The 23,999-nt window shown below is 38.9% G+C and overlaps 1 protein-coding gene across 4 annotated transcripts; it reads right to left on the bottom strand.

Moving 5' to 3' along the window:
- Positions 1 to 889: 889 nt before the first annotated feature.
- Positions 890 to 20,209, bottom strand: LOC147303289 (cell division control protein 42 homolog). Of its 4 annotated transcripts, none has more exons than XM_086279078.1 (6): positions 20,113 to 20,209; positions 14,734 to 14,838; positions 6,114 to 6,186; positions 5,396 to 5,505; positions 4,919 to 5,116; positions 890 to 4,132 (listed from the first exon to the last, which is right to left on the bottom strand). In XM_086279078.1, exons 2-6 carry the CDS (start codon positions 14,836 to 14,838, stop codon positions 4,043 to 4,045), a joined length of 576 nt encoding a protein of 191 aa, XP_086135204.1. In that variant the 5' UTR covers positions 20,113 to 20,209; the 3' UTR covers positions 890 to 4,042. The 4 variants fall into 4 exon arrangements, with proteins under 4 accessions (XP_086135204.1, XP_086135207.1, XP_086135205.1 ...); XM_086279081.1 differs by having other exon boundaries at positions 20,104 to 20,124; XM_086279079.1 differs by lacking the exon at positions 20,113 to 20,209 and adding an exon at positions 19,975 to 20,109.
- Between the last annotated feature and the right edge of the window lie 3,790 nt (positions 20,210 to 23,999).

Below are 23,999 nucleotides of genomic sequence, written 5' to 3'. Positions count from 1 at the left end.
GTCCACTAAGAAAACGCGAGGTGCCAAAATATAATTTCCAATGTTTCTGTGTTTCCCATGTGTAATAACTTTGCTTGTATTGGTAAATAGTCTGTGGCCAACAGGGTTTAAAGGCGTTATAAGTAAAATAAAGAAATAACTCGTCCTCTTGGCCTGATTTTTCTGATCTCGATCCCTTTTTGACACTTCACATCCGCCCAAAGGGATCACCGGCTCCATATCGGCTCCTGGAGCCCAGAAGCCCAAAGTGACTTTAAACAATTACAATCAGCGCTATCTAAAAAAACGAAAAAAAGAAAAAGGAAAATCAGTTCATGCTCCTTTGTCAGTCAGAGAAAGCGCCGTGTGGGTCCTGTACTAACCAGCATTATTGAAAACCAACCGTGTATTTACGGAGGACTAAATGTGCCAAACAAATTGAACACTTTTTTTAAAAGTCTAGCTTTAATGAGCAAACTGATTCAGTTATTATTGCAGATAATTTAAAATATCTTCATCATCTCCTGTGTGAGTGAGGACCTCAGTTTCCTGTTCTCATGTCTGTTTATGGTGTTTTTTTTTCCCTACGATGAGTAATAGTTAATTAACTATATGTCTATCTCAGGACCAGTGTGGTCTTCTACCGTAGCTCTACTGCTCATCTTGGCTGTAAGGACTTTGGAGTTACTGTTGCTTCTCTATCAGCTCTAAAAAGTAATTTTTACGCAGAGACCTGGAATAATTAGATATATTCATACAACCAAATTAATATTCCTTCTGCTAAAGTTCTCAGACAAGCTAACTGTCCTCACATCTTTTGTTGTTGTTTGTTTTAAAAAAAACAAGAGCAAAAGATTATACATTCAGATTATTAAGACTATATGAAAAGAACAACTACAAATCCTCCATCTAATTTTGAAACATTTATACTTTCATCCATGAAGAGGCAGTCTGATTTCAAATGAACAAATTAAAAAGATCCTGGCAATCACACGGATAAAAAAGCAGTTTTCTAATTTCAACAAATAAAGTCCCAGTGAAAAAAAAACATTCAAATACTGGTTTTATTATTTCCAAACACCCACCACTTCCAACATTCATCTTTTAAAACATCTTTAATTCTTGCTTCGGCTCTCATGTTTCTCTCCTGCCATTAGAAGCTTGTTATCACTTAGTTTCAACCCGGCCAGCAATACTCGAACCAGCTGTTGGCACTCAACCATCAAGTGTCAGAAAAAACGTCTAAAGAGAAAAGGAATTAAAATTCCAGAAACACCAAGTTAAAAAAAATCACCAGGAAACAATAAAGAAAAAAAATCTATATAATACTTATAATCATCCATACATAATCAGAATAAACCATCATCAACCATAGAAAAGAAACAGGAGGGAAAGTGGAATTTCAGTTCATTTGAATGGGAAATGATTTCAGTTTAAAGGTTTCAAATGTGTTACTGACTCCTGATCAGTGTCAGAGAACTTTAACATCTCACCAGTCATACCGCCTTAAACCATCCTCAGATCAGAGGTTTGTTGATTGTAGCTTTAACTAACTTTATGAAAGATGAATAAAAACAAGCAGCACCGACTCTTTCAGTCCAAGTTTGCTGTCAGAGCAGCAGGTTTCAATAAATGACTGGGAAAATTCAGTCACTGAGGAGGGTTTTTTCTAAAGGTCAGCGCAGCACTTCCTTATTTAAAGGTAGTAAAATGAAATATAAAAACTGTGAAGCCGCTAGAAGATGAATGAAGGTAGAACTGATGTCTTTAAAAGACTCAACTTTAACTTCTCAAACACTGATCAGTCTGATTTTAGCCAATGAAATGACACACAGAATCCTTTAAACCAGCCTAATCCCCTTTAAGGCCTCCAGGAGGAGCCAACGAGTCACCAGAGAACCACCTCGGGTTCTAGCCTGGAGCAGCGAAGCAGGAGTGAACAAAACAAGAGGAGGTCACACGTGGGCCGTTTGTCTGTGTCGACTTTAACAGTTTAATAAGGTGGAAAACATTTAAGAAACTTAAAAAAGGCGCGTCTCACAGTTTTCACACAGTGACTCGTTCTAAAGGAACATTTCGCCCAATCTTTTTCAATATCTCTACTAATGTTTACAGTTAAAAGTTATAGTTAGGAGTTATATAATGTTGTGTGCAGTTGCATGCAAATTCTTGCAAAACATTCCCGTTTCTGTGGTCAGGTGAAAACTGCATGACTTCAGATTTCCTGAATATCCCACATTTGTCCTGTTACCAGGTGGAACTTGAGAAATCTCAGACAATTCAAGACTTAAAGAGTCTGAATATTATTTTTGTTACTTTGGAAAGCAATGCATCCACATGAGAACATCGAGTTTCTAACTTCTCTCAGCTACAGATTGAGGCACTGTTAGCTACTGTGCACACCAATGCATGTGTTGTCCTGTAACGTGCAGCTTCTGCCCAGTTAGTAAATGTTTAGTCTCAGTTATTCTTTTTGACACGGATGAAGTCAAGTTACAGAACTCGCACCTACAGCACGCAGAGGCGTTATAAGGAGGAGACACGGCTCTCAAACAATCCTAAACTGAAGGCTACTGGAGCTGCAGCGGTTAGCAGCGTTGCCTCACAGCAGGAAGGTTCCTTGTTTGAATCCCCTGGTCGGTTTGCAGGCGTGAGTTCACTCCAGCATGTTGGGTTAAACGCTCATTCTTTCAGTGTTTGGAGGAAACAGCTAGGAGGTTTTTTTTACTGCCCAAAGGTGTCGGCTAGATGTTTGTTGATGCTCTTTTTGTTGCTTTTTTGAAACCAGTGACCGAATAAAACAGCACTAATGTTGACTTTCTTATGATCAACACTTTTGATTACATTTAAATCTACAGTTTAAGCAGAGGTGGATGGGTTTATCTACTTTAGGATTTATCTGACCTTGTGTTGGGATCAAACTACAGCTGCTTGGAAAGATGTCCTGCTTTCTTCAAAAGGACTTGCTTGAATTGTATTGTGGATACATTAAGAGCAAACTAGCTCCTTTACCTCAAGTTTCACAGGATTTTTCGCCACAGGATGAGAATGTCAACAAAGGCTTTCTAGAAGCAAACACAGCCACTCAGCAGCTACGCTGAAACACCTCTGGACAATTATTTTAAAGCACTACCTTAAATACTTTTAACTTCACCGCTGACCAGGACATCAAAACTGCACTTACAGAAGCAACAGTCAAATCTAATCAAAGCAGCTCTACAGGTTTGACTTGAAATAGGCTTTTTTTCTCCTGTAGGTTATTATTTTTTGTATTTAGAGAGTCCTCAGCTGAAAATCTACGAGTGCCACGTGTCTCTCTTATGTCTTACACAAATCCACAAAGCCTGCACAACTGCATATGATTTTTTGGTTTAAAGGTTAAAAATAAAAATTCTAAATCTGTAAACAGAGTTAATCTTTATGTTAACAAAAGAAAAGGGAAAAATACTGCTCAAAGTTTTTTTGTTTTAACGTGGAAAAGTTAACAAATTAAAAAAAGCTATTGTTGAGATCAACAGTGTAGCGCCCGTCACTGCTACTGTACACCACAGCCGTTCAAACTCTGATTACCAAATTATTTCAAGGCTATGAAATCAACAGCAGATCAATCACTAACACAAGTGTCACAAATATAAAGCAGCAGTTTACTGACCCAACACATTGTTCCCAACATTTATTTCAGATATTTTATACAGTTCCTTGTAGATTTTTTTAATGATTTTAAAAGTTTTTGTTAAGTTTCAGCTGCTAACGTGACTCCATCCATTGTTTGTATCTTCAAGGCATCTGAGGTTTAAACTACTATTGCTCAATCTGCTTCCTGCGATTATTAAAACCCTGTTTCCAGGTTAGCGAAGAGTGTTGCTCAAACATGTTAGTCATGTTACGGTGATGAAAACAAAGCGCCTATCCGTTCTAACACCACACCCACGTTAAGTCACTATGGCTGAAGGCACTGTTTAAATGCGTCTACCCTCCCCCCCTCAGTTCCCATCTGGGTTAATAATCTCCTCCTGGTCCACCTCCACCTTCTCCTATCCTCTTCTTCTTCTTGTCGTGGCGTCTACAACAGAACGCAGCGCTTTTTGGGTTTGGTGTCCGGAGGCTCCAGAGCTGCCAGGATGGCCTCGTCAAACACGTTCTTCAGTCCCCTCTAAATAAACAAAAACAACCCATTACTAAATAAATAAATAATAATTAATTAAAAAAAAAAAAACTGAATTCAAATTTAAATTTCAAAATTCAAAAATTCAATTCACATTTAAAAAGAAAGAAAATTCTACAAAGGAAACTAGAAATGAAAATAGACGACGTCGCCATCCTTTTAGACCGAGGTGGAGTTCTGCCACAGATCTCTGCATGCCTCAAATTTACTTGCAATAAAACAAAGTAAAATAACAAATACTTTTTTCTAATGACCGGAGCTCCTGTCCTCTCGCTGAATGTGCTAGGGGAGGCGGTTTCTGTCTAGCTCTACCAAAAAATACATAAAAATAAATAAAAGAATTTGACTAAATAACATGACCGTATGTAGAATAAGTAGATTAACATGTAGGAGGAAAGTCTTCTGTTTTTAACTAATCAATTACATTTAAGAAGACTTTTTAAAGCAGGTAAACACTTGTTCAAATACTAGTTTCAGTTCCTATTTAATACTCACAGGTAATTGTCTGATGATGATTTATTTTTAAAAGTGCTTTTTAAAAGCTGATTAGCAGTTGTAACCAGAATCATGCCTAGTACACGGAGCCACGTGGAAATGAGCCGTTTACAGTTTCACATCTGGACACAGACAGTTCTGTAGCTACACGTCGCCACACTTATTAGACTTAACTGTGAAACTTCCTTTGACCTCATCAGTTTATCTTTTCAGACCTGAGCTCACATGGATACTAAAGGCCTGTTTCTCCCACTCAGACGACTACTTCTTTCTCCGTACCTGCGTCAGAGCCGAACACTCCACGTATTTGACGGCCTTCAGCTCACGAGCCAGTTTTTCTCCGCTCTCACAGCTCAGGGCTCGCTGTTTGTTCTTGGCCAACTTCTCCAGGGTGTTGCTGTCGTCTCTGAGATCCACCTGAGTCCCCACCAGCAGGAAGGGCGTCCGTGGGCAGTGGTGTGAAATCTCTGGCACCCACTGTGAAAAGACAAGGTCAAGGTCAGGCTTGATGGACTTTAAATGCAACTCCAACTGACCTGAACCCTCCTCTGTGTCCTTAAAGTTACACTGTGAACAAATTTAGATCTAAAACCAAGCTGATGGTGTTCTCAATTAATTTTTACTGAGAAGACAATAACTTGTCATAGCAAATAATTTGGTTTACAGATTATTCTGACAGCCCTTGTTTAAAAAGGTAAAATGTACTTGTGTCAATCTTAATCTAGAAACAAAAAACACAGAGAGAGCTAAACAAACCTTCTCTCTGACGTTCTCGAAAGATGAAGGTGATACAACAGAGAAACAAACGAGGAAGACGTCAGTCTGAGGGTAGCTGAGGGGTCGCAGTCTGTCGTAATCCTCCTGACCTGCAGGGGGAGGCACGAGATGACAAAATTAAGCTAATAGAGATAAAAAAACAAAACAAAGCTTCAGGTCCAGTTGAGGTGGGCTCCAGAACTGAGTCAATGCCCATATTAAAGTGTCCAACTTTGGACCACACATGAACATGCGCAGCGTGCTACAAAACAAAAACCTTCCACCCTCTTCACCATAACGACGCAGCGGGTATTTTCATTTAAACATATGGATACTGTAAAGGTTTAATCTTAGGAGTGTGGCTTGTTTATTTGACAGGTAAATGTGGAGCAGATCGCAGTCCACTCGGTCTCACCTCCACCAGCTAACATCTCACACTACCAAAAACTCTCACTCTCTGACTTCCTGTTTTACCAAAAGTGGTGGTGAGATGTAGCCAAAAATTAAGATTTCATGATGCATTTTTTTCCCCAGGAAGTTTTCATCATCTTTTTGACAGAAGAGGGTTAGCACATTGACTTAGTTTTATTTTTAGGTTTTGTAGTGCTTTTAACTCCACTAAAAAAACCTTTCTGTAAATATTAGGCAGTCACTGCTCGTGGGAGTGTGTTCGGTGTTCCTACAGTGAATTAACTGAAATGGTTTTAGATTTTTTTACCTGCAGTGTCAAACAGTCCCAGAGTGTACGGCTCTCCACCGATCATCACCGTCACGGCATAGTTGTCGAACACCTGGGGGACAAAGAGGGGAAAAGGTGAGAAAACAGAAGCCGGATGATATGACAGAGAGAGCAGAAAACAAAAAAAGGAAGTAAAGTGTAGACTGGAAGAAGACTTCTTGAGTTGTTAAATCGTTGAAAAAGGAAGTGCTTTCCTAGTGATTTTGTTTGACAGACGTTCAGCACCGCTGTCATACAAATCAGACAACTCCAGTGTTGAATGTGCAAAGTTAAAAAGGCTAAAATATGAGCACATGATGCTCCATTAAGCAAATCTTTAAGTCAAACAGTGGATGAGCGCACCCATCAGCGGTTTCACACCTACAGTTTATTTCCTCCGGTCAGAATCAGTTCAGTTTCTAAACGTGTCAACTGAAAAAGAACAATTTATGTTGGGCGGCTAGTTGCTAGCCTGTGCACATCTATAGTACCTCATGCTTCACAGAATACAAAGAAATAACCGCACGTGACTACGGGAAGTTGTTTTTTTTTAGCTCAAACTTTCAACATCTACATGGTAATTGGGCCTGACAGCTCGTATCCTGTTCACACCACAAACGAACTGCTGAGTTCATTTGGAACCGCACAGAGACGTCCTCCAAAGGGTCTCGGTGCGGTTGTTTTGGTCCGCACTCGAGTGCGATTATATTTACATCTGCACAAACGAACTGCAGCAAGAGGGAAAATGAGAAAGTGATTTAAACTGACTAAACACCGCAGGCGTTCACCTCCATGAAACCGATCATTTCCAGTGTTGAGAACGTGTGAAGTGGATTTCTTAACATTGTGTGCTGTATCTAAGACCACTGTCTGGATCTGTATGATGTGATTCAGAGCTGTTATTCTCAAAATTGCCATCTTGGCCAGAGAAATCCAACCTACGTGCTGTTCAACCCTTCTTTTTGAGAGGTGCAGCTACTCGGCCTGGTGTAAAAGAAATCAGGATTATTGTGAACTGTGAATCATGCAAAGCTACTGCAGTAGGGTCCAATGATAAAGATATGGAACTGGAAATGGGTAAAACAGCTGCCCTTTAAATAGTTTATTGCATACATGATCTTTACCAAATTACATGAAATGATGGAAACTGAATATTGTTTTGTTGTTGTTCAGGTAAACAGACCTGCTGCATCTTGGTTCAGTCCTTCCTTTTATTTAATCACAGCCATACCTTCAGGCTGCTGCTGTGTACAATAAAACAGTCCAGTCCCAACACGCCTGCTAACCTTGGCTCGGCGGACGTGCGCTAAAGCAGGGAGTGTTCACGGTGATGACCTCATGCAGTATAAAACAAGGTACGGTCACAGTAGCTGACTGGAAATGCTTGTTGCACGACGATCTTCATAGAGACATGTTTCATCAGCGAGTTTCAAGCTGCTCGACTGTTTCACAAAACAATCAGCATCATTTTGAACTATAACTGTAATGTTATTTAACACAATTATTCATTAACTTAAAAATACAGGCTCAGCTTTTAGTCTAGTCTTGGACTGAAAACCATTTCGGTCACTTAAAGCAACGAGTCTTCACAAGGAGTTTACTTTAAATACTATTCAGATTGGAAACACTGCAAATGAAATGATTAAACAGGCAGAGCTGATTGACCTGCAGACCGTTGGGTGCACACCAGTGGGTGTTTGTGCTCGTGAAGCCCATCTTATTTGGGAGCTGCTGGTCACTGCTGGCCCACAGCCTCCATTGTGTCTGTTTGTGCAGACGGCTGTGAAGCGAGACCCTCGTGACAGCAGACTTGGAGGCATCAGAACAATTGGATGGTAGCCACAGGTCGAGGGAGAAACAGCTAAAGCAGACAGCCAAAAAACACTTTGGTCGCACGCCACCAAAAGTGAATCAGGCGAGATGAGTCAGCAGACGACAGCTTTTCTGGCACGCAAAACATTTTGGGACCCACCAGAGGTTCTGGTCTTCCATCAAAGTAAAATGTTTTTGTTTAATTGCTGAAACTTAACAGAAAGTTCAGTCAAATGACCGAGGATAGCAGGAAAACGCACTGACGTCTGGAAAAGTCACAGACTTTTCGCCTTAGTTATATGCAGACAAATCATGATTATGTGTAATCACGCTCAAAGATCCTGAGCCAGTAAGAAATCCCAGTTAACTGTTAACTGGTTTTACAGGATTTGGCATTAACACGACGGTTTACCATCTTTTTTTAACCCAATGCTAACCTAATGTCCAGAGAAGCTGCTGCTACATCTGTTCAAAATTTCTTCTACTTGTCTGTTTGTTGGTTGTTTATTTTTCTTCCGAGCACAGAGAGGCAGAATTGACCCGATGTTTGATAGACTGATGAAACAGTTCAGAGTGTGCGACACACACGCAGAGAAATGGACAAACAGAGACAGAAGTGCCCTTCAGGTCAAGTTTGGACAGAAACACTGAGTAACTGGCCCCTCCTCTCAAACATCCACCACACAGACAGAAGAAGAGACACAGGTTTGATGGTAAGAGCTTTGGATGGAGCTCAGACTACAGAAGCTGCTGGAAACAGATCACAGCAGACACAGTGGGGAAAGAAAGCGCTGTGCCGAACGGTGTCCCGACTGTGCTGTTACGATAACTGTATTTATATGCCGTTTCAGTTTCATACAGAGCCAAACAACAGCCTGAAATTAAACAATAAACACACTCCTTGTAAAATGTGACAGGTTTGACATCAGATTCCTGTAAGGTGACTTGTTGGTGAGGAATTACTTCCTGGAGAAGACTTACTCTCTCCTAATTTCTTACTGTGTGGCTTGTTTGTCAGCAGATTGACAGGAAACGATGCAGACACATAATACAGCACTGATGTATAGTTGCTCAACACACACACACACACACACACACACACACACACACACACACACACACACACACACACACACACACGCACACACAGAGCAAACATGAAACAGAAAGCGTACAGGAGAATAAAGTGTTTTGTCTAAAACAAGACATTGCTCAACTTAATGCTGCATGATGACTAGTCTCAAAGATTAGGGTTCATTAAGTACGTTGGTGACATTAAGTAATAAGGCGGTGATTAACAACAGGAGAATGCAGGTAGGAACAGGATGTTGCATAGGAATAACAACAATGTGACAGTAAGCAATAAAAACAAAATAACACAGCTTTTGCTGAATCATGTTGGAGGTGTATAAAATTGTATTACTATTCACGGATGATAAAAAATAATAAGCATAAAAAGTTGCATTTATGAGGAAAGAAAGTAAAATTTTACAATAAAACTTTGTTCTTGATATCCCTTTTTTACATTTATATGAAAGTATTTCCACTTCTGTCTTGAAAAGCACCTTTATTCTGAAAATATCACAGTAATTATAATCAGCATTTTGATAATAAAGTTAAGTCTTTAGTACTTATATAAAGGTTTTCCTACATGTAGCGCTAATAAGGAAAAAAAGAGCTCTATGCTAATGTTTTCATTAGTAGGAAGCCACAGACGAGCTGAAAACTACATACAGCTAATACGTTAAGATATGTTTTTACATTATTTTTTTCAGTGGGTAATAATAATAATAATAATAATAATAATAATAATAATGGATTGCATATATATAGCGATTTTCAAGGCACCCAAAGCGCTTTACAATGCCACTATTCATTCACACACTGGTGGAGGCAGCTACAGGTGTAGCCACAGCTGCCCTGGGGCAAACTGACAGAAGCGAGGCTGCCATATCGCGCCATCGGCCCCTCTGGCCAACACCAGTAGGCGGTAGGGTAAAGTGCCTTGCCCAAGGACACAACGACCAGGACAGAGAGCCCGGGGATCGAACTGGCGACCTTCCGGTTACAGATGCGCTTCCCAAACCCCTGTGGTGACCGTGTCCTGTTTGAGCCTAATAAAAGTGCTCAAACAGGACTGAGAAAACTAAGAAGAGCAGACAGAAAGCAAACAGTCCAGTCTCGGCAAACAGAGGTGGTCACGTGATGCCCTCACTTCTACTCTTGTTGACTGAGTTTAAGAAGAAGCAGAGCGCATTTTTAAATATGAAAGGGAAAGCTCATAACAACAATGTGGCATTTAAACAATGCATTTGAAATAAAGTAGTTGTACATAAACAAATAATAGATAGATAGTGACATGACCATTCCTGCATATACGAGGTACGCCAAACATACAGCCCGGGGAAGAACGAGCCTATTAAAGCAGCGGTCCCCAACCCGTGAGCCACGGACCGGTAAGGGTCTGTGAGACGTTTGGTACCGGGCCGCGAGAGTTGAGGCTCGGGGTGAAATTTATGGTTTTCAGGGTTTTTATCATTAACTCTCTTTCCCTAGGTATTTTCCCATTAAACTTTAATGCATTTAAAAGACCAAAGTACTTTCTGATCTTGATAAGGTTTTAGAATCATAAAGAGGTAAAATGGCAAATACTACTGTTGTTTAAGCTGCAAAACAGTCTAGATGTGAAGGTTGTGCTTTTATACGACAACAATAATCAGTAACAGCCGTAGTAATACTGGAAAAAAAAGTGCATTTTTTAACATTAAAAAAAAAAGAAAATCTTGTTTTAGTAATTGGTGGCCGTCAAAAATCGTAATAAAAATTCAAACAGAATTGGTTGAACGACATTTGTACTGAAGAGTTAAAAATAGTGGAGTGGAAGCGAGGTGAGTGAGATGGACAGTCTGACAGGAAGAGAAAGATAAAAGTTGAGTCAGCACTGTTGCTTCCGCAATTCTCAAACAGTGCTGACTGCTGACAGATCAAGCAATGGCACCAACAGAAAACAGAAGACAATTACTCATCAGTTTGCAGTCCCTACTCACAGACCCTACCCATCATCAATTAGGAGGCATTTCAGATATTTCTAGCAGGGCTGCAGAGCCTGTCAACGCTCAGCAAGCCGTTTTCTGATGGCAACAAACCACAGAGTCAGAGAATGCCGGATCAGCTGAGCTGAGGCGCACATGGACCACATTTGTGTCACGCTGCAGAGCTTGCGAAGCTTCTTCCTCATCGTGCTGCTGCAGCGTGACGCAACACTTTTGAATAGTCACGAATCAAACAGGATGTCAGGAGACAAGCACACATTTCTAATCCTGCAGGTACAGACATGAAACCACCGACTGCACGCACCAAAAACGACACAAACGTGTACAAGAATCAGAACAAACAGCGAGCGCTAGAAAGTTTACAACTTCAGGAAATGACGTGCAAAAACTCTTGAAGGTGTGAAAAAGAACTTTTTACCAAAATATCATCCAGCTTCATGCTTGAGTGCAAAAGGGTGCTGCTACCAAGATACAATTCACTGTAACAAATTAAAAGAGGACAGCTTAATGAATGCAGTAGGAGCTTGGACCCAGTAGCAGGGTTTATAAGTCATCATTTAACAAGCGTATTGTAAAAACTTTTAAGCCCTTCATTTTTATATGCAACATTTAACTTGTAGCATTTTCTGTGTGTGAACTGTCACAACCTCTCTGCCTAATGGAGAAGCTGTAGCTCAGGAGGTTAGGAGCGGTTCATCTGTAATCGCAAAGTTCGATCTGCAATGCGTTCATTGCAGTAGCAGTGTGTGTGTGTGGTGGATAGAAAGCACTAAAGTATAAACAATAAGTGTTTGTATGAAAGGGCCATGTTGTATAAACAGAGCTGAAAAGCACTACATAAGAACCAGTCCACTTACCATTTATCAAGATGTCAGCTTAAATCTAAGGTGGAGCTTAATCAATATTTGGCTCTGTTGGCTCAGCAGTATGAGAAACACACCTCGAAGTGTAACGTAGTGTCTCCTTTTCTAACATTTCTTACTCTCTATCAAGAACATTTAGTTTTTTTTTCACCGTGTTTTTATAGGTATAAAGAAAAGTCCAGCTTGATCATGTGTCAACCTTGAAAACTGTAACATCAGCACAAATTTAATTTAGGAACCATTTTTCAATAAAGATTAGAGGAAAGTGGGTCAACCAAGTTATTCCATGTAAAAATGTTTGATGACCATTACTGGTTTAAATCTATATTGAGAAAAATATTCCATGAAAGACAACTGACCTTATATCGCCTTTGGGCTTTTGGAGCCTTGACCTGACTTTTAAAAAAAATAATTGAAAAAAAAAAAAAAAAAAAAAAAAAAAGCACTGTGCTGCTGAAAAATAGATATTTGCAAAATTCTGCCTAAATATGTATTTTACCTGGTTAATGTGTGTGTGTGTGGGGGGGGGGGGGGGGGGGGGTCTGCAGCACCACTGCAAGGGAGGCGGACGCACCTGAGCGGCACCCGCAATCACGCCTCGCCGCCTTAACGCCTGTGCCATCTATGCTGTTGTGTTGTTGTTGGTGTGTGTCGGGCTGTGAGCTGAAACGCTACAGCCGGCTGTATGCGTACAGCAACCGTGTGAGAAAAGTGGTCAATAAAGAGATGCTGAAAAGCGTGTTCATGCAAACATCGTCGGTCTGCCGTGACATGTTTACAACGGGACTTCTGCTCCTGAACTTTTGCACACAGCGTCTGCAAATCAGGGCTGTATGAAGTCACTTTCATCTTTATGCAGGACTGTAAGCTGTCGTCTGTGGGGCGTGAGCGGTGTTTGTCTTTAAACATAGTTCGCGGTGGAGAACAGCTGCTGACATAATGTGGATCCGAAGATCCATAATTGGCCTGCCTGGGGTTGAAAGTCTCGATAAATCCATGGCGTTTCGGTGGGTACACCGGCTTCCGCGAGTGTGACGCTTATTTTGAGCGATGAAAAAATAATAAAATATAATTTTCTTTTTATATTTCAATATCACAATAATCTTCCAATTTAGAACTACAAGTTAAAAAAAGAACTAACATAAATAAAATACACTTCAGCAAAATACTTTAATTTATTTTCCCAAACCACGCGGAGCCGCACTAGAAGGACTAAAGAGCCGACCAATTGTTTAAGATATTTGAGAAAAATATATGTGATGTAATTTCAAGGTGCTGCTGACCGAAACAGTTATAATAACACTAGAAATGTTATTAGAAAACACTGGATTTATCTGGAGACCAAACATCACGTCTCATACAAACTTTGCCTACTATAAATGAACACAGTGAGACCAAATGCAAAAAGGAGGTTTGTTTCAGTATGAGTGTCTGAAAAGGTGTGTTTTATTGTTCCTTGAATCCACCTCACCTCTGCTTGAATGGCACGTGCATAGTTGATGCACATATAATAACTGAGGGCAAAGCTTGTGTGAGCACAGAAAATTTAAGGGGACATGGATGTGTGCACATGTTCATCATCGGATGAAGAAATTTACAGCACTCAGTCTTAAGTTGTCCTTACCAGACTGGTACAGGTAAGTATGATTGGTCTAGGTAAACTAAAGGGGACGGGTCTTTAACTTATCTGATGAAATTTCACATATTTTTGTATCAATTATGACCATTTGTTGACCAAACTTTAGTCGTAGCGTTCCACATGGTTCTGTGCTAGGACCAATATTTTTCTCATTATACATGTTTTCTATGTCACAGAAACACTGCACATATTTTGATTTATTTGGCAATGATACACAATTAGATCAGGAAACACATAAATTAGTAAACTACAGGCTTGTCTCAAACAATTCAATTCCTGGATGACCTGTAATTTTCTACTTCTACATTCAGACATATTTACACATAGAAAGCTTTGAAATGACTACTGAAGTCTGTTGATTTTATATAAAAAAAAAGACACATATTTATATGTGCTTCACATCAAGAAAGTTTCACATCACTAATTTGCCAATGCACTTCTTCTACAACTTCTCAACCACTACATGATGTTTTGCTGTGGAACACTCCTAACAGACCTAGAGAAGTGAGAGTTACTGCTGCAGCACGTTTCATTTTGAATTTATCTGCACAAAATATTTGAAATGTTACAGTTACAAGCAAGCCGTTTGCTTATATATCGTTTTACACAGCATAATGAAAATAAAGGATGAACAAACAGCCTGACTACAATGACTTGATTCAAACTTGTTATTGATCAAAGTAAAGTTCATCCTGTTTTTTTATTAAAATGATACACTTGTACCGCAGTACATGCAATACGTTTATGTACATATAAATGAAATGTAATCTTCTTTGAAGGTGATGTGTGTTAACGCATTTTCAATAGAACTGATCCAAGCCCATCAAAAGCCATTAAAAAAAATTTCAGTATAAAATATAAGAGTCATAAACGACCCAACTTGGTACTTTCAGTTCTTAAAAGACTCCAGAGTTTTATTACAGTGTACTACTACCAAGTTTTGGTACCCATTCCCATCTTTTAAAAATAAAAGTGAAGCTGAAATATGAGTGACACTCTCTCACTGAACTGGAAAGGTATGTGCATGCTGTAAATACAGTGGCGTCGATACTGACGATACTTTTTTCAGAAACCTGTTTATGTAACCTACGTACAGCATTTACCCATCTATCAGTATCACTCCACAGGAAAGACCTGGGTGTTACAAGGAATAAAGTGGCCCGTGCTGCTGCTGTGCGTCAGCTCTCTGTCATTTCAAGTATTATTACTTTGGGGAAGTGAAAAAGTTACTCGTGTTATTTGAGACTACTCACCGTAGGAACGTATTCAGAGGGAAACTTGTTTGTCGTGTATGAGATGAGCAGGCATGTCTTTCCCACTGCACCGTCACCCACCACCACACACTTTATAGTTTGCATCTGAGGAGGAGAAAAGTAGAAAACCTTCTTATTAAAACAAACACAATCTCCATCTGTGTGTTTGTTTCTTTATCCCTGAACTGATCCTAAAACCACAAGGAGCTAGCTACCAAACCTGGCACACAGGTACACCTTAGATCCCTGAGGTGTTCCTATGTATGTCATATATTTAAACGTCATCATGTTGCCTAGTAACCACCTACCAATGGGCTGATATGGCTCATTTATCGCATTTTTGCACCTTACAGAACCTTATAAAAATCACCATATCATTTTTATTTCACACAAAATTTTATTTTTATCCACAAAATTGAACTGTGCACCGATATAATGCACCTACAACACCTTATGAAAACACCTTCTTGTTTTAATTTCATGATTAAAAACACCACATTTAAATCCACAAAAGTTAGCATAGTAGCATAGTGAGCATATGCTGGTTAAGAAAAAAGGACATATCAGTAACTAAGTGTACAACAGATGTGAGACAGGGAAGTGGGGTCTCTGGAAGACTGCTGGAATGACAAAATAAGCCCCTGACAGACCTTAATCAGGTGTTTGTCCATAATGAAAGTAATTAGATATGTTATACATAATGGAAATCACCTGATGAGTGTTGCCTTTAAGACAAAAGCAACTTTTTGAGACAATCTGTACCAAGTCTAAAAGGATCTATGAGAATAATCTAAGGTTTAATCTACTTGAATCACTGAGAATGAAAGTATTAATAGGCTGTAGTTGTACTTCAGTCATTATCAAACTGAGCATCCGGTGCAACTGCTACATTTCAGGGGCTTTCCATAAGCGAGGTGATGCCCTGCTCTTGATTCTGCACCTCCCACCAATGCTTCATGTGCAGAAGGGTAACCATGGCAACATAACTGTATACAAACAAGCCTTGACAATATGAGACAAAAGATTTCAGTCATTACAGTCGATGCTTACGACACAATTTCCAGTTACTTTTAATTAAGTTTTAGTGCAAGCAGACACAGCTGCTCTGTAACAGGTTGATTTTATACAGAAGCAAATAAATGTGAGAAAACGACTTCTCCAACCACCCTCTTAATCAAATGATTTTTATCTACATGTAATTTCCACACAACTTTAGTATATCAAATGAAGTCATGTATAAATTTTAGCTTCATACTGTGAGTGTTTTCCAAGTTGCAGGCCCTCAAAGTAGACAACGGGCTATATTTTGTGTCGTTTCATCTGTATTATTTTTTCACCTTATCTTCAGGGCTAAAAAACACATTTAGGTGTTGTTAAAAACATCACTCAAATCAATCAAGTGTCCAAATCTCATGCCAAAATTTTGTTTGAGAATTGTTTTTCAACTTTGAGCACCAGTTTATAGGGATATATCACCAGCAAAATCTCACACAGTAATGCCAGTAGGCATTGTTACACTGGCTCTTTGGTCTGTTTTCTTATAACTCCCCTGGACAAAACCTACATGCATTTCTGGACAGCTTTAAGGGTCATATTAACATGCAAGATTTTCTATGTAGTTATGTTTTGATACTATGCTCAACTTGCCACTGTGTTGTGTCAAGTAAGAGGGCGAAGCATTAACTAATTTACTATGTATAGATGCTTATGGGTGATCAAAATGTAGATTAAATTACTTTTCCAAACACCTGCTCAGTTGCAGGTTTAAGAATTATTAAATGGTTTTTATGCCCTTTTTTCTCTGCCTGTTTGCATCAGGTGATATGAAAATGCAGAGTCAGTATGAGACTGGCTGATGGAAACACTGCCTGGTCTGTGGCGCGATGTTTACTACACAATGACTAGAGAACCTGTGACCTCTCTGATGCCGAGCAGCTCTCATACCCACTCTGCGGCTTCATTAAGAAGGACAATGGTTAGAGGGCTATGGCCTGCCACTTCATCACTGGCTCTTTGTTTGGGTAAATTTGCAGTGCCAGAATTCAGCTGAACTCTGATGAGTCAGAAACAAGGTGGCCAGTCATTTGCAGGCATGAAGACACCAGTTATGTCTGCAGAATTCATTTGTCAGCAAAACATAGTTTTGGGAAATTAGCGCTAGCTGAGTCTTTTCAATGCCCCTTTCTGCCCCAGTTGCATCCAGATAATTTTCATTACAGGGCTCATTTCTAAAATTACTGGCTTCCCCCTAGTCTACATGCCAAATATCCTTGGGCAAGATACTAACCGACGCATCCATTGGAGTGTGAATGTGCATGAATCTTAGATAGGCACTAACAGCTTAGAAAAGGTGCTTGTGTGAATTGGTGTGACTGGCCGAATGAATTTGTTGTAGAAAGCTCTTTGAGTGCTCAGATAGAGTAGAAAAGCGCTATATAAGAACGAGTCCATTTACCATTTAGCAGAGTTCAGTTGGACTACAAAGACCAGTGAAAGATAATGTACAATTAATATTTAGTATTCTATATATGTTGAAGGACATTCTCAAATCGTCTAAATACTAAACTACTTTGGATGTCAGTTTGCCTTAAGATGCAACTACTGCTACAACTTTCAATAGCTCAGTTTTCTTGGTTGCCCGTATTGATGTCCTTATTCAAGACTAGCGAAATACTTATTGTTGAAATATGTTAGTTTAAAAGACTTGCTGTTAGACTGAACTGCTGTATTCTTGTCAGTTTACTTTGCTTTTATGGGAAAACAGAAAATATGTTTTTATAGAAAAATAACATTTTTTATGTCTGAAGAAAACTTCAATTACACTTGAGGCCAACTCCAAAAATTAGCCAAATTCATTAGCTAACATCTTGTCAATCATAAGTCATTTGCCAATAACTGCAGTTTAACACTTAGATCCACCCATCACCTGTAATGCAGTGTTTCAACACACCAAGATGGTAAACGCAAGCTTGGGACGGGACTTTTACTAGAGTAGGATGTCACGACAGCTATGTCTTTTATCTATCTGTACTGTAATAATGGTTGTGGCTGGCCGACACATTTCTACTACTGTTTGTGAGTAAAAATATTTTGTTTTCATACTATTTGGTATTTGAATAATATCAACATTAGCAATACATCAGAAATAAAGCAATGGACTTGTGTTAAATATTTTGGGATATTTAAAATTTTTACCCCTGATTTATCACAAAGGTTCTGGATGGCGCTCATTTGTAGTGAGTGTAGGCCATCAACCTGCTGTTTACTACAGCTTTTAAAATGCCGGCTGTAAAGCGTCCACATCTATTTACTCAGGAGGAGGTTGTAAAGCTTTGTGAAAGTAGTCCGATATGAGTCGATGAGTCAGTGAATCTCACTTCTGACCAATGACAGCTATACTGAGGTGAGATTAACCTTTCTGCCGGTAAGCACTCCTGCGTTTGCCAGTGTTACCTGGTATTACTGAAAGCTTCTTTGAAATGGATCAGTTGTCAGACTCTAACACTAAGCAAATAGCCTCTCATACCATTTAAGAACATAATCAAGTTGTTTATCAGAGGAAAAGTGTTATTTATACACACTCAAGCCATTAGCTGACATAATATTAGCCTATATCCGGTAGTTGTTATAGGCGGCTCATTGTCAGCTGCCCAGAGATGGGACAGTTGGATGTGTGATCTGCTGACATGAATCATATAAATATGCCTGTCGACATACACATTCCTATGCTAGAGCCCTGACTTGAGTCCAGGAGATCAGGCTTTAGGTGAAGAGGATGAGATGGAGATAAGAGAGGAGAGAGCGTTAGTGGAGGGTGTAGAAGAAGGAGGAGAGGATGAGAAATGTATCATAATTGACACTTCACAGTAGTACTCAGGAATCTGGAACGTGCTAATAGAAATACAGTGGGATACAGAGAGTTATACATCTATTATATAATTTGGCACTCCCCCACTTAAAGTCACTTCTGACTCTAAAAATAAAATTACATTAAAAATAACAGCAGGAGCCAAAACAGCAACTTTGTGGCTTTAAAAATCTAAGCAGAATGCAAAATTAATGATGCTGGTTGCATCTGTCTTTTCTATACGGTCTATGGAAACAACAGACAGACAACAGCACCTGACATTGATAAATTTTATCATTTGTTCAGATAATTAGTCAATGCATCCCATAACAATACTAACAACTGGAGTTCACCAACTCAAATGAACGTGAGCAAGAATAAACCATGTAGATAATGGTTTATTTATGCTAAAAAAACAAGATACTAGTATAGCTTTATATCCTACATATCTTTCCATCCCGTTGCCTCACCCGGCTGCAGCAGATGCAGAGTTTTTTCCTTCCCTATGTGGCCAAAGGGTTGCTCATAGGGGGTCATCTGATTGTTGGGATTTTCTCTGTATTCTCTGTATTATTGTAGGGGCTTTACCTTACAATATAAAGCGCCTTGAGGCAACTGTGTGATTTAATGCTATATAAAAAAATTTGAACCTAATCGAATCGCCTTTAAAAGCTAAAATATCCAAAAATTTTAAAATGGTAACTTCAAGGAAAGCATAGTGTTTATAAGTTTTATATAAGACACTTTCAACTTTCGTTGTCAAATTTAAGATAGATTTTGTATGAGGTACTACCAACAGCAGTTTAATAACACCGACTCGTCAAATAGAAAAGTCAACAGAACCCTGAGCAAACACCGACAACTTCAACTTATTTATGGCAACTTTTTCAGCTGTAAATGGTTAAAAATCCATTCAAGTGTTGCTGCTTTTCACTCACTTCCGCATGTGAAGCTGTCCACTTACTTACAGTAAGATTTTAATCGCAGGCCTGCTACTTGTACAGCAACTGAGTACAGATTTCTTTATGTTTTAACGCCTAACGTCGCTACCTGCTGACAGTTTTTCACGGAAATAATCTGCTAAAAGTTTATCATTAAAAGTTTTACTTCTTCGAAGCTCGCTAACTGAGGCTAAGCTAACCTAAAGTTACATCCGCCCAGACCCCCACCCACAGCAAAATAACCTGCTTAAAAGTATTTTAACATAAAGATAATGACAAAAACAATCTTAAAAGACGCGTGTGTAAACTTTATAAATAAGAGGGTTAAACGTTGTAGTTTACCTCCCAAATATATAAAAACAAAAAAACAACGTACCGGTAACTTTGGGCAGAGATTTAACAGCGAAGCTAGCTTAAAGTTAGCTCAAGGAAATCATTTGTTTTGACAACTACCGTATAGGAGAGTGAGCTGTCAGCTCACTAACAGCCAGTTTTAACTCCGGAAAGATGAGCCCAACACCTCCCGGTGATTTTTGTGGATATTTCAGTATTTACCACCGATAAATCGTTAACGTCACTTACAGCGCCTACCTTTTCAAGCCACAGCCGCTGGACTTGCTATAATGCGGTGCTACGTTCAGGTGCTTCCTGTAAACTACCCCTCCTCACCCGAGGCGGAAGGCGGAACTATGACCCATGTTATATTCAAGTTCCTCTGTTTTTATTACTCTTCATGTATAAAAGCGTTTGTTAATTCTAACTCGCTTTAATTTAGTTAACATCACAAAAATATATAAATTAAAAGTTATGGTACATGAGTTTTTATTCATTATTTATTTAGTTTTTATTTCCGGTTTTAATTTTAAAAAAATCAAGCTTTGTGTGGAAGGTATGTGAGAATTTTTATGGCTTAAAAATTACCACGTTCCTGTACTTAAACCAATCACTGTAAAATACAATCTTTATTAATCTTTCAGTCTTTCTTTTATTAGTCTTTTATTCTGTAATTGATTTAAAACAACACGGCCACAGGTAATAGGTAATGTATTTATTATTTAAAAAAAAAATCTTATTAAAATAACACTGTATTACATTATAGTTACATTACAGTGCAGGTGTAATGTAAATTCTTGTGCAATCACAAAAAACAGGCAGGCACTCAAAGGTCTGCTCGTTATGAAATTTACATCACTGAGAAATTTTGCATCTGTAAGAAATGCAAATTTTATATTTTTTAATTTTATATTTTTCTCAGAAAAATAGAAAAATTTGCTTAACATGATCAAACACCCAGTCAGGCCTTCACCTGTCCAAGCCTATGAGGGCATCATGCTCACCACATTGGTGGCTTTGCGCAGTGACATCGTCACAGCTTGGAAACATTTATATTCCCAGTGAGAGCATGAGTAGGAGTAAAGATTTTTAAAGTTTCATCGTTTCAAACTGTTGCAACATCTCTTTCATTAACATTGCAGTAAATGCCAACACGATCATAAACTTGTGTCTTTAATTTGGCTGTGGCAACAGGGGCACTTGCTAAAATGGTAGGAAACCTGGGAGGTCAGCATGGCCAAAACAGTGCAGCTAGTGCCTGCGGATGTGACGTCACTTTGTCTTTGTCGTCACTTTGTCTCCCTGCAACAACCAGGTGTAAATAGGTTCTTATATTCACCACCTGAGCTAGAGCACAAGCTTATTTCTAATCCTCTGCTCAGTTTTCAATTTTCAGAGCTTATATTCTACGGTCTTTAAACATTTTCTTTCTTCGAGATTTGTGGTTAAATTATGTCTCTTCTTTCTGTTATTATTCATTGTGTTTTTTGTCACTGATTTTTTAAAATACATGTGTCTAAAATAGAAAGTAAAACAGTTTTATCGTGATCAAACAAAACCAGGACAACAGAGAAGTGGTTTCACCCATTTTTGGTTGAGAAGAAAATGATTTAAAAGATAATCTAAAACAGTCCCTGGATGCACAATCAGAGGTCATCTTAGCATTAAAAGGTACAACATAGAGCCACATAATCGAATTTAAAACTGATATTTTAGGTTAACAGTAGAGATTCGCATTAATAACCTGGCTCCAGTTCAATAAAATGTAAAAACCACACATAGACTGACAGATTTTCCTCAGTGATCACCAGAGGGAGATAAAGTACACACTGAGGATACTTTTGTTTTTCTTTTTAGGGTCACTGCAATGCTCATTTTCAAGGGCCATTTTACACGTTTTAACACAACCAGAGAGCGTCCTGGTGTTCTCTGCTACTTCAGAAATCTCCATGGATTCATACACTCCACACTTGCTGACATTTCCATTTGAGCAACGAAAAAATTAGGAAAAGATTTCAAATTCAAGGCACCTTTAAAATGAGCAATTCAGCCTGTAACGTGCTACATTTTTTGTAGCACGTTTAACAAAACATGTTAAATTTCATTGTATATGATTAGTATTAGCCACTGAATGCGCGCCCTGCTTGTTTAATCTATAGACAGCATGGATGTAACACTGTGAAATCGCTCATCGGTTAATGAAATCCTGTTTTGGAGTCTCATGCTGATAGTTTTTGCCTTCGTTATCTTTGCTAACAACTATACTTTATTTACAAAACAAAACTCCCTGATATAATATTTTATTCAATATGACCTGAAATGAGTGGCTAAGGCAGAAAATGATTATTTACTGCAGTAATAGAGCGAAGAGTCCAAACTTTTTTCCAATAGTCTTCTGTGCAAACAGATTTCTTTTTGCAACTAGAGGTGTTGCCCCCTGCTGGTCATTAAAAATGCCTTTAAAAAAGTTTAAAATAGATTTTAAACATTTATATGATACATTTTAAGTCATCCAAGAAATAACTAAGTATATTATAGTATACTATACAAGTTCTTACACCAATCCAATCTAATTTGTTTCCCTTGACCGCAGTGGAAAACAGCGTGAGGTCAGGGAAGAGCTGTTCTGCTGTGTCGAAATGATCAGACTCTGGTCGATAATGAGTTAGGAATTGGATGTGGACAGTTCATAAGCTTGTAAAAATAGCCATGTAGATGAGTATGAGTGAATATGCAAGCTGGTCCTCTGTATTATGTCTTTAATAGGGATAAATCTGTTTGTTTGGTTGGCCTGGTCAGCACTGATGTGCTGGAGGTGAAGGGAGACCTCGCCGAGGGAAAGGCTTGTCAACCTTCAGCGATAATGCAGCAGAAAATGAGATAATTACAATGCGAGGTGCTCCTCTATTACTCCGTCCCTCTGGATGGCCTCGCTGTTTTGCTCACTTCACAAGCATTTCATTGCTTTTTGATCTCATCAGTGCTTTTTGGGGAAAAAAATCCTCTTTGTTGCTCCCTCATGTTTTTTTCTCATCTGCCCCCATTTATTTCTCTCTCTCTCTCCTTCTGTATATATGTTTCTCTTAGTCGCTCACCCATAGCTAACCACAGGGATTGATGCCAATGACGATGTGCCGCTTGTCTCCCAAAGATAATCCCATTAAACTCAGGAATTTAATTATAGATTATCTCACACTCTCGCACACACACAGAAGCGCACCCAGAGACGTTCGCACAGGTGGATGTATGCACCTGCCCGATAATACTCTTGCATGCAGGCAAAGACACACCATAATAGACAACCGTGACACACACTGAGCACACACTGGCTTCACCCTTTTGCCCTATCAATGTGTATCAGTGTCACTCTCAGCATTAGCAGCGTCACCGGTCTGTTTTTAGAGCAGCAAGGACACAGCTCAACACGATTCTGCACAGAACAAAGGAAGAACAATGAAGTTATGGTGAGCTCTGTCCAGAACGCAGTCACAGTTCCTGTAAACTCATCAGTTTAGAAGCATTTTCAGGACACGACGGTGGATTTGCGCCGCAGGCCAGAATTTGATTTGGTGAAAGTAAAATTTTATTGGTGAAAGATCACTGGAGTCTTTGGTTACACCACCATAACTTAACCAAGTTACAAACAAATCGGGAAATATCACACAACACCAGTGAAAATATAGAGATACAAGTTTTAGTTAAATCATGAGTACAAGTTAATATGGAAAGCACCTTCGCTGTGTGGTAAAAAGTGGATAAATTAGCGTGTACATGCATTAAAGGGACAAAACTAAAAATCAAAACAGAAGAAACAAAGCTGGTTAGTTTCTCAAGAGCATTTCTTTCATCTCTCATTCTGTAAAGAGTAAACATGCTTTTAGCCTTCTGCCCTACACATGGATATCTACTAAAGAAAAACATCTGCTGGGTAAAAATGAATAGGATGCACAAAATATGAAATCCAGGCAATTCATTTTCTTTTTTACAGACTCCCAAACAATCAGTAAATTAGCTGCTGGAACTGACAGCCCTCATTATAAACAGCTTCAATTTAAGGCTCGGGGTTTTATTCAAGCACTGAATCATCATAAATTTAGGTTATATATGCTTAAATGCAGATTTTTGGTAATTACGCTCTGAAAACT

This window comes from Aulonocara sp. 'chitande type north' Nkhata Bay, linkage group LG22 (assembly GCF_057382095.1).
Source record: "Aulonocara sp. 'chitande type north' Nkhata Bay isolate Kocher_YH1m ecotype deep benthic linkage group LG22, A_spYH_male_GT1.1, whole genome shotgun sequence".
Classification (NCBI taxonomy): Eukaryota; Metazoa; Chordata; class Actinopteri; order Cichliformes; family Cichlidae; genus Aulonocara; species Aulonocara sp. 'chitande type north' Nkhata Bay.
This window is presented reverse-complemented; position numbering and strand designations above follow the sequence as displayed.